The sequence below is a fragment of the Zymoseptoria tritici genome, chromosome 7, assembly GCF_000219625.1.
Source record: "Zymoseptoria tritici IPO323 chromosome 7, whole genome shotgun sequence".
Taxonomy (NCBI): domain Eukaryota; kingdom Fungi; phylum Ascomycota; class Dothideomycetes; order Mycosphaerellales; family Mycosphaerellaceae; genus Zymoseptoria; species Zymoseptoria tritici.
Window position 1 is genome coordinate 1337608 of NC_018212.1, and position 14825 is coordinate 1352432.

A 14825-nucleotide genomic window follows, 5' to 3' on the forward strand; every position below is an offset into this window, starting at 1 on the left:
TTCCGGGCGTGGTTGTATCGATGGCGAAAGATTCATTTTGTTGCAGTGTAGTAGCCAGAGGATATCCCATCGTCGTGCCGTTCGTGACGATCCACCCAGACTCGGGAAGCGGCCATTGTGCGATGCTATTGCAGACTGTCACTGTCTCGGTAATCACACGGGGAGTGGCCGAGCTGGCGCCATGCACGAAGTGATGCGAATGAGAAACAATAAAGGCCAGCACGCCGTGGACGAGCCTCATGTTGAGAGCATAGATCTGTGGTGCGACGGTAAAATCGTCGTAGCGAGGTACATCCTTCTGTTGACTGGCCAAGCACAGTCCATTCTTGTTGTTGAGCCGCATTCCTTTCATTCCGGGAACGGATAGCATGCCAGGTGGGTCACTGCAGTTATTCGATGAACACATTCATCCCTCACCATGTCATTAAATCGCCATAGGCCTCGTTGCTGGCCTCTCGATTTGTGCTGCCGCCGTGCTACTGCCGTGCAACCGGAGGTCGAAGACTTACTCTTGCTCAATTTCCGCTCACGGCTTGATCGAAGCCTTTCATACCTCTCACTCAGGTCTCTGACGGCGGGTCACGCCAGCCACCGCCGAGAAGGCGCACTGAGCTGCTGGACGCTACCATCTCAACGCAGAGCTGTTGACCCGTCAATGCCCGTGGGCGAGAATCAGCAGCTCGTTCACCCAGGCGTGCGGCGGTCATGGAGATGAAGCAAGGCGTGCCCAAAGACTCAAATCAAGTCCCATGGATCCATTGCCAAAGAACTCAGCGAGACCTAGGAATCGACAAGCGTCTGGGCCATAGTTTGTCGAGGTCCTGCAGACCAACACGAGTGATGTATAAAGAGATGTCTGGGCGACGTTGCTGTTTGGCTTCCCGCCAAGGCGTGGGCGGCAGAACCTCGGAAGAGAAGCAACATTTCCCTCTTCGCATGACACAACGCCTAGATCATTTCAAGACGATCGTCGTGCTGTATGCGAAAGGTTGGTAGAGCAAATCCATTCATTCTCTCATCTGCTCGCCCTCGCCAGCAACCCGTCCACAGCACCTCCATTCCCAGCTCCGTAAACGATTGCTTGAGCCAGGTCAGAGAAGACACCGTCGACGCAATCCCAGCAGAGGGTCGCTCACTCATATCAGCAAGGGTATCTGATCAAACCATCTGCTCCCATCATCTCATCTATCCTGCTCCATATCCATAGCATCTCTGAAACTGTACAATCCGCTGTCTCTGCCACCTTCTGTCCCACCTCCCTATTCATCCTCCGGATCAATACCCCCTACCGCCTCCCATCTCACTACTATAACTTCCCCCTCCACCAACTCCACCCTGCACCTGACCTCTCAGGGTAGCCACCTCCTCCCTCAAATTCGAAATCCTCAACTCGTACTCGTCCTGCATCCTCGAGAACCTACCCTCCAATTGCCTCACATACGCCCACAAATCTCCTTCTCCCATGCCTCCTCCTGCGCCTCCAGCCATCATATCCCGAATGCTACTCCCGGAGCTACGGCCATGCGAGGAATGACTGCCTGGTTGACTCGCCTGCGCTTGATTCTGCGGATTTCCAGGATACGAAACTGCAGACTGCCCTTGTCCGCCGAGCTGGCTTGGCAAATGCATGTTCGGTAGCAACGGACCCGTCGTCATTGCTGGTTGCATCACTGTGGTCCTTTGGGGTTGCTGAGCAGGCGTCTGGCTACTCGCGCTCAGCGGCGGCAGCTGGATGTTATGCTGCTGTTGCGTCTGCTGGTTCGCGCCGCCGCCAAACTGCGTCGTCGGAGGTGGCGGACTCCTCGTACCGGAAGGAATACTTCCTCTTCCAAAGTGCGCTTGCTGAAATTGTGTTGTCAGACTCGTCGATCGGTTCCGGCCGATCATGCCGCTGCCTTCTACGCTCAAACGATGTTGGTCGTGGTGAGGTTGGCCGCCAGGGGAGAGAGGTTTCGGCGAGGAAGTCATCATGCCGGGTTCGGCAAAGACTTGGCCTGGGCCGTAGTAGGACCCCGGAGCGGGACTGTGTCCGGACATTTCATGTGGTGAAGTGGCGGTGCTAGAAGATCCAGGGTGAATCACCTGTGGCGGACCCATACTGCCTTGACCTTGCATATTCCTCGTCGGGGCCGGAGGATAGGTACTGGAGTGTTGTCGGTACACCTCGCGATTTGGATCTTGTGGTGTCTCCAATTGTTGACGCTTGCGATTCGGCTCGCTGATACGTCGCGCAGATTGGCCGTCATCTTGGTCATCACCCTCGTATTCGACACCCTCCATTCCTTCACCATCTCCATAATCATCCTCGCCGCCGAAGCTCGACCTCCGCCCTGCGCAACCACCGGGACCCTTGTTATGCCGTGCCAGTGCATCACCACGAGCGAACTGCCGTCCACACTTGTCACATTTGTGTGGCCTTTCACCAGTATGTAACTTGGTATGTCTCTTCAAATCGTGTAGTCGACGGAAGCGTGCTTGACATGTTTGACAAACGTATGGCTTCTCCTGGCTGTGCGTCAAGAGATGACTCTTCAAGTTGTGGTGTCGCGTGAAATCGGTCGAGCAATATGGACATTTGTGTCGCTTGCTTGTCGATGCTGGAGATTTCGGACTGCCTTGACCATATCCAGGCAGGCTCATCCCTCGTGAAGGTCCGCCATCCTGCTGATCTGACGGCGGTCCTGGATATGAAAATGCTTTGTTCCCATCCTGCTCTTGCACTGCCAGATGTCCATTGTTCTCCGGATATGACGCGCCATCCGCCATCTGTGCTGGCTCAGCCACGAATTGCTGGTTGTGGTCATTCGCTGTGGCTGTCATCGCGCTTCCCGTAGCTGTGCTCTCTGCCGTGCCAAAGCTGCCCAGACTGACAGGACTGACTTGCTCCGACCCATTTTGATTCGCAGATGCTGTTGGCACTGTTATCTTCTCGGCCGCCCTCCGCATTGGCTCGCTCAATTTGTCTGCCGCCGGCGCATCAGTTGGTCTGCTCATTCCTCCCGCGCCCATCAACGAATGCATGGCCTGGACTGCCGGATTTGGACTTGTCTGTCGCGAGTCTTGCACTCCATTCGACTGGACTTTGTTCCTCCGCTTCAACTCCGCCATCGCGGCCGCACCGGTCAGTGGGAGTGCCGAAGCAGTCCGCGGGGAGAGACCGCGAGTACTGCTTTTTGGAGGTGTGGGCGTGGACTTTTGCGCGATCGAGCGAGCGAGGGTTGGAAGTTCGAGGATCGGGTTCGGTGTGGTATTCGCAGCGGTCGCGCCAGTCAATTTCGCCGTCGCAGGACTGTTGTTCGCGCCCTCGAGCGTCGGAAACGGTTCGGCAGGTGGTGATGTGGCTTTGCGCGTTATCGAAGCCATGTGGCTCACACGTCACTCACTCTTCGAGGAACGGTCTATGCGCGCGCATCAGCTATTGACAGTCCGAGCGCAGAGAACAAGAGTCATGTGTGGGGTTATGATGGAGTGAATGCGAGTTGCTCAACATGCTGGGAGTGGGCGTGGAAAGTGCAGGGACAAGCAAGAAAGCATCGCAGTCGAGAGAGCAGGGCAAAACGTACTGACGAAGTGTAATCCTCCAAGAATCCTCCACGCGGCTCCACGATGCTGCACTCCAGGGGTTCTGCGGCTCCTGGTCGAGCTGGGATCGCATTGCCCGGACGCGAAAGTTCGTGTGGGATTGCAGTGCTCGGATTCGTCCAGTCGCAACGATGTGTGGAATAAGGCTCGATTATGTTGAAGTCGTATGCGACGCGAAATCTGGAGCTCTGTCTATCCAGCGAGTTTCTGCAAAGTCCGGCGAGAGTAATTGCGAATTACAATAAGCGAAGAGTCGTCTGGACGAGGTCGTGTAGTGTCGTCGCGAGCTGATTGAGCGACAGGTGATATTGTACAGTGAAGCCCAGAGCAAGTCGAGAGATCGAGAACACAGCCGCAGTAGGCGTAGTCGAAGGACGCCTTGTTTTGTGGTGACGACGGAGCTGAGTCGAACCAAGATGCGAGAGACAGAGAGTGGCGGCGAACCGGCTGACTGGGAGTGCTGGAAGTGGTGCGATGGGCGGTGCGCCGGTGTTGTGTGCAGAGTTCAGCCTCTCTTGGATAGAAAAGTGGCGATAGTGGTGGCGGTGGAGAGAGTCGAGTCGAGCGTTGGATGAGACTCGACGTCAAACAGATCCACGGTCAACACACGAAGACCCTGAGGTTCCAAGACGACAAAGGATCCGATTTGAAGGGCACCAAGAACGACCAGAGGGTGGAACGGTATGTTTCCGACCGAGGGATGTGCTGGGTTCAAGTGTCCGGGTTTGGATTTACCGTACCGCTTGAGGGTTGGGGGAAAGAGCACGACAACCAAGGCGAGGCGCAGTTCTCATTCCTTCAGCCGGGCAGCGTCAGCGTCACTTTCTGTATAATCGTCTTGGCAGAACGACCAGATCGCAGTCGACTAATCCCTGGTCGGGTCGATATTCTATGCCAACGCGGATCGTCCTCGGACACTTCAGTGCTATCGCCATACTAATTCTCGATCTGAGCCTCATCCCACAAGCCACCAGTTCCGTTCAATGTGCGAGCCACTCGGCTGCTTTCCTTCCGTCTTCTGGCGCTCTTCCCGTCGCTCGTCCAACTATTTTGCCAGACCAACAGACTACAATGCGGTCATGCAGCCTTCACGCTGTGATGGACTACCTTACGATCGATCCTTGTCGTCTTCACACCGACAGCTTACAGGTACATTCCTTCCGTGCTCTTCATCAGGCTACATACTACCTGCAAAGATCACTCAAGGCCAAAGAGCCTCCGAAAAGCCGACAACGTCAATGCGAACCGCTCGCTCGTGGCGCGTTCCTACGTCAGCTCGCGGGCGAAGGTTCATCGGCGTGGAGATTGAGTTTGCAGCCGCAACGGCGACGCCTCACACTTCCTTCTAGCCTATATTGTTACCCTACAACCGCAACCAACATCGTCGCCAGCGCCGACAGAATCGCGCGCGAGAGAAAGCTGTGTACGCTCGCTCTACAGCGCTGCTCATGGCATGACCCTGGGACTACTCCGGCGGTCAAGTCAAGCGAGGATACGAACAGAACAGGTTATGCACACTCGGCAAAGCAGAATCGAAGACTACCTTTAGACCTCGAAGATGACATCATTTTCAATATATGATGCGACAGACAGAACAGTCTTCGAAAAACAAGGACGAGAGAACAGGTTGACAGGCCACGCGAGGAACGACAGAATCGATTGACGAGCCACAGCGCAGTCCCAACAACGTGGAGGCGAAACCGTGCATCTGGTGGTGTGGCAGCATCCTCGTCATGTCGTCCCACAGAAACCGGTTCTCTTCGCGAGGATGTTGGCCTTGTGGCCTTGTTTTGCTGACACTACTAGACTCTCAACTACACATGAGACAACCTGTACCATTCAACTTGCCTGGTGTAGGCAATGAAGACCTTTTCGCCCAGGTCGGAGCAGAGCGTTTCGAAGACTACATGCCTCAGGCACGAACTCTTCTATTGCACCGCCGCCACCACCGCCCGCTCCCGGCGAACGGTCTCATTCCGCGACAATGTGAACAAACCGGATGAACCGCATCTACCGAACGTAACGCAGGACCACAGAACCGCGGAATCAAAAGTCGGCATGTCGAAACCACGAAGATCATTGTCGCTGAGGGGTCCAGGTCTCGGAAGTGGAACCTCCGTCTCTCCACAAGCCTGACAGCTCTTCTTGGCGGAGGTCGATCCGGACTCGAAGTCTCTCAAGGCACTTCACTTCTTGGTCTTCCGGCATCGAGCTAAGCGATTCAATTGAGGCTGAAAGTGCTTGCCATGTTTTCCACTGGAGCCAAGGAGATGTCAAAGCTCTTGGTACTGAGTAAGTATGGCTGAGCAGGTGGCGAAGCTCACATCCCGGAGGTGCTTCACTTTGACACGAGGTTTGAAACGGGAACGACTTACTGTGACTACAGTTCATGCCAGGTTTTCGGTGGCTGGTGCTCTTGTCAGAGTTCCATGCTGTTGCTCCTTCGAAGCAGCCCAGATGGAAGAATGGACAGACGAAGAGTGAGATGCTGGTTTTCTAGCGACTTCAGTCTCCAGAAGAGCCGGATTCGGTGCCCGCTCCACGAAGCTTTGCAGGCCAGCATGAGATGACGAAGGTGTCGATGCTTACCTAGAGGGCACATCGATGGTTTTCGACGCCGAGCGACTGTCCCTGGACGCAGTATACGATCTGGAAGACCTGACCATGTCCATGCTCATTATGATACGATCTGCGGACTAAATGCAAGACTTATTTCCAGCAGACGGTCAACCAATATGCCTCATCGGACTCGGATCTACAGGCTGTAGACTGGCTACGGGAACTATACGTCGGCTCTCTTCGGGCAGGCACAACTTACTGGTAATGTTTCGATGTTGCATTGGCTCGGAATCGTCGGCATTGCGACATGGTCTCCAGGGAGCAGACACTACGTCTATCGTTCCTTATGGGAATCTTGGTGGGACGTACTGGCCCAACAACTGGAACTGCTGCTCCGACGGTAAATGTCACAAAAAGGAGTATAGCTAGTCGCAGTAAGTCGTTGTCCGTCGGTCCATACTGCGAAACGTGTACTGATTGCCTTCTAGCAGATACCGAAGCGAATAGACTCGTGGGCAGAACGGAAGGCGGCAAGGGCGGTTTGGAGGTGGAGGCACTGTTGCACACGGATTGTACTTGTCATCGTCGTGGAGGACATAGAACCGTCGGTATGCAATGCCCGCATTTATGCTCAAATGAGGTTCTTTTGACCACGTCCAACGTGTCATCTTTCACCACCACCATCTGCTCACAATCAGATCCCTCCATCAACATAATACTCAACTCCATATCCCAACCAAGCACACTGCTCCATCTCTTCCCACCCTGCCAACCGACTCTTCGCATCCAATCTCATTCCTGGGCCCATTTTTCCGCTTACAACGTCCCAGCTGCCGCTTCCTTCTGCGGCCTCCAGTTCCTCTGTGTACCCTCTGGCCTGCAAGTACGCTACATCAGCATTCGGATCTCCAGTCTTGGCGAATTGCGCAAAATATCCTGAGATGAGCTGGCTGGCCATCAAATCCTGCGCGTCCCGAAGTGGAGCTTGGTTGCCGTATGCGAATCCAAGATCCGCGCCGTGGAGGCGGAAGTATGCTGCCTCAGGATTACCGGATGGAAACGCCGAAGATATGGGTCCGCTAGACAGACCGGAGAGACCGAGGTTGTTCGGATCGTAACTGCTCGCGAGGTAAGCATTGGTTTTAGTGAAAGCAATTTAGGATATCGAGGGGGAGGAAACATGGACTCACCCGGCCCAAGTACGCTCAATGGTATAGTAATACGCTTTCTCGAACACCCCTGATATGGCTCCAGCATACACGGTGGCTTCGTCGATGCAGCGGAATGTCGTGTCCGTCGCTACCCGCTGGCTGACGTTGAACGCGTCGAGAGTTAGGTTGCCCGTGTCGTAGAATGGAAAGAGTCCACTGTCAATGACGCTCTGAGCGTACGCTTCGCTGATCCCAAGAGCTTGCTGAATACCTTCGTTTTCGGAGGTGATGTTGGCGGCTGGGTAAGTGGAGAAGCTCGCGCCGTCATTGGCGGTGATGCCGAAGATGACGGGAATATGCGCTGTTGTGCCGTTCGAGGTGACGACGTTGAGGTTGCGGCGGGTCACAATTTCTCCGTCTTGCAGGACGAAGCGGGCGACATTCTGCTGCTTGACTAGTTCGTCCGCGGGAATGGTACGAAGACAGTCGACTTGTTCTTCCAGAGTGCCGTTCGCGCACCCCGCCTCGACTGCAACTTTGGATCCTTGCTGTTGCCATCCTTCTTCAGTGGTCTTCCACTCGCTGAACTCCGTGCCGTAGTTACCCTGTAGCCCCAACGTCCTACCACCTCCAAGGTTACTCATCGCCACCGCGCCTTGTACCAATCCTTGAGCCACAACCTCCGGCGCACCAAGCAATGCCCGCACACTCCCGGCTCCAGCACTCTCACCCATGATAGTCACCTTGCTCGGATCACCGCCAAAAGCAGCGATGTTGGCACGAACCCATTTCAGCGCGGAGACCTGATCGCCGAGACCGAAGTTACCACGGATAGCAGTACCAGGTACGGCGAGAAATCCGAGCGTCGACAAGCGATAGTTGATGGAGACCATTACGATATCGTGGCGGGAAGAGAGATCGGAGCCATCTAGGGAGTTGCTGGAGCCGCCAGTGAAGCCGCCACCGTGAATGTTCAGGAGAACTGGACGTAGCTTGCGGGCGGTATGAGGGGAGGAAGAGGGGATGTAGGGCGTCTGGATATTGAGGAAGAGGCAGTCTTCGATACTTGAGTTGGAGCCTGTTTGCGGGCAGGCGGGACCGTAAGTCGTCGCATTGAAGTGTGTACCCGTCACGGTATTGGGAGTTGAATATGTCCATCGCGGTGTCGGCATGTTCGTGTACGGGATACCAAGGAAGCGAAATGATTTCAGATTGCGGTAGCCGACGTAGGTGTTTTTGGTCGCAGGATCGCTGATGGTGATTTGGTTGGCAGAGCTGGCGGAGGAAGTGGACGGTGTGTCGGAGCGGGAAGATTGGGTACAGAGAACGGGATAGCGGCGCTTGTTGGAGGGGCGTGGGGAGAGTGGGGAGAAGCTGAGGCAAGAGGTGTCGGAGGCAAGAGTAAGGAGGGCATCGGCGACGAGGATGGGAGAGTTGGGCGGAATGGAAGAGGAGAAGAGGAGGTAGTTGATGATAGGAACGAAGTCGGCAGTATAGTTTTCGAGGGTGGCCCTGGTGAGGAGGGTCTCTCCAAAGAGGGCACATCTCGCTGCTGCACCGCTTGGGGTGGTGGGGTCCAACAGTAGAGCTCCAATGTGGTTGACATCGTCCGAGGCATTGAGGTTGTTCTGGTAGAGCAGAGTAAGCGAGGTCTGATCATTGTGGCTTGGATTTGGGCCTGGGTATCTTGAGGTTGAGAGTGCAACGTTCGTGCACAATGCAACGACGGCGATAGAAATACAGGCGACCTTCATCTTTGCTGGCGTTCGGACAGATACCAAGTTGCGGAGGCCGCTGTTATTGTAGTCTTTACTTAGCCGTCAATGTATGCCCTCCGCTTTTCAAGTATACTCACGGCAGCCCAGTCTGGCGACAATTCATGGTACCGACATGAAAGAGGCGGCGGAAGTTCGGCATGTCTCATGTGCGGTGATCACTTTATCGTCTCGAAGAGGAAGCTGGAGGTCGATGCACAATTTAGCCGACTTCATATGCAGCTTTTCAGCCGGATGATAGCCTAAGCTTCCACAACCAAGTATCCCTGGAGCTTTTGATTTAGCATGTATTTCTCTATCGATCAACTCGTTCGTCACCTCAATCAACGTCATGATCGTCTCCGTGGAAGAATCTCAAAATTGCCGCCGCGACGACCTGTGCATCGTTAGTAAAATTGCCTGATCGAGCGATGTGCTTTTGCGATAAATTTCAGCCTGTCTCCTACCTCTCCATCGTGCTTCATATGAGCAGTCTCGTCCGCGTACGCAACTTCTTTCGCATCATCATCATCAATGGCGCCGCTAGCAATTCTGGCTTCAATCTGTCCTCGGACCATATCCTCGTCGAAGCCTAGGTGTCCTTGAGATGTGAAGAGTCGGTCTCGGACATACAATCCTTGGATTCGTGTGTGCTCAGTGGAAGCCCAGACGTGGACTTTGGCATTCGGCGCCAACAAGTCAGTCGTATCCAAAGATGGTACCGTGGTGACGTGATCCTGATGCATTTGATGGACTGCAAGTTGCCTGTCCTCGGTTCTGAACAATTTCTGGCCCACTGGAGTAAGATCCAACGACGTGTGCGCCAATTCCCATCTCTCTCCACGAGCCGACTCGACTTTGGCGCCCAATGCTCTAGCAAGAAGTTGATGCCCGAAGCATACCTGCGACGTGTCAGCTCATGAGGTCCAGATCTGGACTGGAAGTCACGTACGCCACTGAAATACATGTCGGGCCGTGTTCGCCACAATTCTTCGACGAGCAGACGAAGCTCCATTACCCATTGCATGCTTTCGTCATGGGCATCATAAGTCGAGCCTGTGATCAATATCGCATTGAAGGATTTCGGGATCTCGAATGCCTTGGGTACGTGTCCATGCAGGCCTTTGTCCTTGCACTTCGTTAGCAGGTATGGCGTAACTCCAGGAAATGCCTACACACTGGATCGTCCACCACAAAATGCATATCAAGCTCGACACCCAATGGAGGCTCATGGCTGCGTCCGGCCGTCTGGAATAGATCGCGAAAGACATCGCCGAATCCTCCGTGCTTCTTCTTCGTCCGTGGATCTGTCTCGTCCGTCTCTAGGACTAGGATTTTGACAGTTTCTCGCAGCATGTTGTATTGAAAGAATGCAGACTGATGGAGAAGCGACTTTGCGAGATTGAGAAGGAAACGGTGCTGCTCTGCGTATCGATGAAATGGCCTGGTCGCTCTGACCCTTTGTTCGAAAATCGCGCTGTCAATGCCAATTTTTGCTTTGATCATAACTCACGCTGACGACATATTTTTCACTGCACTCGTCACCAACCTTGCATACCAAGCAACTCCACGTGGAGACCGAGACAATGACCCGGACTAGCAGCAGCGACTGTCAGTCTCGATCCTGATGGCCGAAGATGCATCTTGTTGCTTGACATGGCCGGCGTAGCTATTGTCGGACTCCAGTCACCGTGTGTGGAGGTGCTCGCGGGGTTCTGCGGATGGCTCGGAACAACGCTCATGCCTGAGTGAATACGCGGAGGGAAGCTCGATGGTCTTGACGGCGTTCGTCCGGTAGATCATCTTCATCTTTCGACATCGTTCATCCCATAGTGACAACAGAGAAGATTGAAGAGATGAAACGCCTGTCCGAAGTGAGAAAGAGCTGCCCTCTTATCGTTACCTTATCTGCCCTCCCCTGCCGCATGTCTTGATGACCAAGGCATCACCCTCGACTCGACCTAACCTGGAACATTTGAAACGTCGGGTCGGAGCTCGCCGCAGTCCTGCCCGGAATCTATTGCATCCATTCTCTGTACTCATAACACTCCTCTTGACCACTATTATCATCTGTGCCAAATGAGCCGCTCGACCTGGCAGCTTTCCAGCATCTCGTTCTGGGAGGATCACGGATGAGCGGCGACAGCCAGATATACTGAACAATTTCCTCCACCATGGCCGCCACCATGGACCTTCACGAATACGATGCCTATATCTCGCAAATGAGAGAGGCGGAGTATCCTATGCTAAAAGGCTCACTATACTTGGATCATGCTGGAACCACTCTTTACAGCAAAACTCTGATGGACCGGTTTCATGCAGACATGATGGCCAATCTTTACGGCAATCCTCATTCTGGGGCTCCATCAAGTCAACGATCTACAGCGGAGATCGAAGCTGTTCGTATTCAGGCTTTGGAATACTTCGGTGCCGACCCAGACGACTTCGATCTGGTCTTCACGGCGAACACGACTGCAGCTATCAAGCTAATCATGGAGGCTTTCCGACAGCAAAGGCATGGATTCTGGTATGGCTACCATGTCGATTCACATACAAGCCTTATTGGCGTACGGGAGTCTGCGAAAGATCAACGGTGCTTCGAATCGGATTTGGAAGTGGAGAAGTGGATTCATAATGAGTCTGAGATGGACGAAGCTGCACTGCCGAGACTATTCGGGTATCCGGCGCAGTCCAACATGAATGGTCGTCGTCTACCTTTAGACTGGGACGCCAAAAGTCGCTCAGGTTCCAGACGCCGCAAAGTATACACACTATGCGATGCAGCCGCATACGCTGCCACCACGCCACTCCGCCTGAACGAGCTCGAAAGGGCGCCCGACTTTACAGTGTTGAGCTTTTCGAAGATTTTCGGCTTCCCAGACTTGGGTGCTTTGATCGTTCGAAAGGATGTCGCTCACCTGTTCTCGGGTCGACGTTATTTCGGCGGAGGCACTGTGGACATGGTCGTTTGTGTCAAGGAGCAATGGCATGCCATGAAATCAGGCTCGCTACATGAGCAGCTCGAGGACGGGACATTGCCAGTCCACAGCATCATTGCGCTCAAATCTGCCATGTCGACACTCAAGGCACTGTTTCGCTCGCTTGACCATATCGCTGAGCATACGTTGGCTTTGGCGTTACAGCTTCACCAAGACTTGAAATCGCTGCAACATGCAAACGGCACGACCGCATGCGAGATCTATCGAGGCGATGGGTCCACGTACGAAAATGCCGCCACCCAAGGACCTACAATAGCTTTCAACATCCGCAATAGTCAAGGTCAATATGTTAGCAACGCTGAAATTGAGAAACTTGCTGCGATCAAGAACATTCATCTACGAACTGGCGGACTATGCAATCCAGGAGGAGTCGTGAAACATCTGAAGCTGGACCCATGGGAAATGCGTGAGAATTTCTCGGCTGGTTTCCGATGCGGCAGCGAGAACGACATTCTCAATGGCAAACCGACTGGCATGCTTCGTGTCAGCTTCGGAGCGATGAGCACGCGCGCTGATGCGACACGATTTGCAGATTTCGTCAAGGAGTTCTTCATCGAGCGCGGTCTTCCCAGCTCAAGTCCATCCTCGCCGCTCATGATTGATGACGGCATGTCCTCGCGGCTACATGTCGAGAGTCTCACGGTATACCCCATCAAGAGCTGTGGCGGCTGGAGGATTCCCTACGGCACTCCATGGGACATACGTCCCGAAGGTCTGGCCTGGGATCGAGAATGGTGTCTCGTTAAGCAAGGCAATGGTGTAGTCTTGAGCCAGAAAGGCCACCCTCGCATGGCGCTGATAAGACCACAGCTTGAATTCGCGGCCGGCTACTTGCGAATCTCTATTTCTGGGAGCACACAGCAGATCACCGTGCCTCTGTCAAAAGACCCATCCTACTTCGCCACACCAGACTTTCGGGATTGCAGTGCGAATGTCTGTGGTGATACGGTCCAGGCCAGGATCTACACATCAAAAGCCATTGCCGACTTCTTCACCCGAGCAATCGGAATACCTTGCACTCTCGCTCGCTTCCCAGCTGCTAGTTCGAGCTCTCCATCGATCAGGCACAGCAAGACTCATCTGCAACAAATCGGACTGCTGAGCAGCACGCCACGCCCAATACTTCTTAGCAACGAGTCTCCCATACTGACGATCTCGCGATCCTCACTCAACCGTCTGAACGAAGGCATCAAGGCAAGCGGCGGCAAGGCAGCACATCCAGCCGTCTTTCGGGCGAATATCGTCCTGGCGGGAAGCCCGATTCTCCCACCCGGACAGGAGCAGCCTTGGGCTGAAGATTCGTGGTCGAGCATGCGAATCGGAGGCGAAGGAGGAGCGATGTTTGACCTTCTGGGAGGATGCAGAAGATGCCAGATGGTGTGTATCGACCAGGAGAGTGGCGAGAAGAACCAGGAGCCGTTTGTCACGCTGGCGAAGACGAGGCGGTTTAACGGGAGGGTGCTTTTTGGTGTGCATACTGCTTTGGCAAATGGCGGAAACTCGGGAGGTCTTAGCATCAAGGCTGGCGATGAGGTGCAGACTTGGTTGGAGCCATGAAGGTTGGTGGAATATTCCGGCAAGAAAACTGTGAACAATCTTCCGCGCCTCACTCCCCCAATCTCTCAGAGCGCCCTACGACGTATCTGCTCTGTTGCCAGACACAAAGGATCGCCGACACCATCCATAACACACCCGACTCCAACGCTATATGCCCTGTCGTCTGGTGTACCACCACAAGCACTTAGCAAAGTGCATTTCCCGGCACATCTCAGTTGTACTGCCACTGTTGCAAAGCGTTAGGGCAGCCCTAAACAGAGTCGGAAACGAGCGCCAGCAAGACCTGCCAGGCCGGAAGCCTTCTGCACTTTAATATGCTTACCGGGTTGCCGAATGGAATTTATAAGGCGAGCGCTGTAAGGGTGGAACAGATCTTGTCATCGAGATTCGAGGCGACACTCAACTGTGAACTGTAGCAAATCACAAGGGACATCGCCAAGGTCTCCATCGTGGCCTACGCAGTAGCCGTGGTTACCGCCGGTGTTGCAGCAAAAAAAAAAAAAACCGCTGATGTGTGTTGAAGGTTTTCACATGCTCGCATTCGTTCGGCTTTTGCTGCAAGTCTGAATTGGATTGCCGTCAGGCTGCTCCAAGGAGATCGCAGCGCCGAGCATTCGCACACACTGTTGCTGTCGTTGACCAGTTCATCGGCGTACACAGGATCCCCAAGGGCACAATTCCGGAGGTCTTGGCAGCCCGCCAAAATTAATCCAACACACACTTTTCTCACAAAATCGAGAATGACTTCAAAACTTCAAAAAGAGATGAATACAAAGTCTTACAGACCTTATACACTTCAGTTTGGTGAACAGAATGGGATTCGAACTGCTTTTGGTTAGGACGTGGCACGAGGAAAGACAAGTTGGAGATGCACATACCCCATGCCCTTTCGGACCAGCGATTAACATCTTCCATGAAGTGGAAACCTTAAGCTGGCGCCTTAGACCGCTCGGCCTGGGATTGCGTTAGCAGACGGACGAGGAAGAACGTGGAGGCAGGTAACTCACCATCTGTCCTGTGATTGGTTGAGCTCCTTTTCGCAGCCAAGGTATATGTAAGCAGCAAATCCGCTTTGAGAAGAGCCGAGATCTTCCGATATGGTGGGACCTTCGAGCGACTACACGGCGGTGCCTCGCAAGTGCCAAGTACTTCCGGGCCCGCGTTGAGTGCACCGCGGTGACACGGACAACAAGCCTGAGCCGGGTGCACGTATACGCCGAGTG

The 14825-nt window shown here is 54.0% G+C and overlaps 4 protein-coding genes across 4 annotated transcripts; 1 reads left to right on the top strand and 3 right to left on the bottom strand.

Moving 5' to 3' along the window:
- Positions 1–2355: 2355 nt before the first annotated feature.
- Positions 2356–2571, bottom strand: MYCGRDRAFT_31188 (uncharacterized protein; the record flags this gene model as incomplete). Its single annotated transcript, XM_003851066.1, has 1 exon — positions 2356–2571. A coding segment is annotated over one exon (216 nt), but the record flags the coding sequence as incomplete, so codon positions are not given.
- Positions 2572–6835: 4264 nt separating this feature from the next.
- Positions 6836–9046, bottom strand: MYCGRDRAFT_74078 (uncharacterized protein; the record flags this gene model as incomplete). The annotated part of the gene is made up of 2 exons (XM_003851065.1): positions 6836–7259; positions 7332–9046. 2 exons carry the CDS (start codon positions 9044–9046, stop codon positions 6836–6838), a joined length of 2139 nt encoding a protein of 712 aa, XP_003851113.1.
- Positions 9047–9386: 340 nt separating this feature from the next.
- MYCGRDRAFT_44817 (uncharacterized protein) lies at positions 9387–10402 on the bottom strand (the record flags this gene model as incomplete). Its single annotated transcript, XM_003851064.1, has 4 exons — positions 9387–9443; positions 9514–9948; positions 9999–10175; positions 10226–10402. The coding sequence occupies 4 exons, from the start codon at positions 10400–10402 to the stop codon at positions 9387–9389; spliced, it is 846 nt and encodes a 281-aa protein (XP_003851112.1).
- Positions 10403–11118: 716 nt separating this feature from the next.
- Positions 11119–13602, top strand: MYCGRDRAFT_74083 (uncharacterized protein; the record flags this gene model as incomplete). Its single annotated transcript, XM_003850685.1, has 1 exon — positions 11119–13602. The coding sequence occupies one exon, from the start codon at positions 11221–11223 to the stop codon at positions 13600–13602; it is 2382 nt and encodes a 793-aa protein (XP_003850733.1).
- Positions 13603–14825: the final 1223 nt, after the last annotated feature.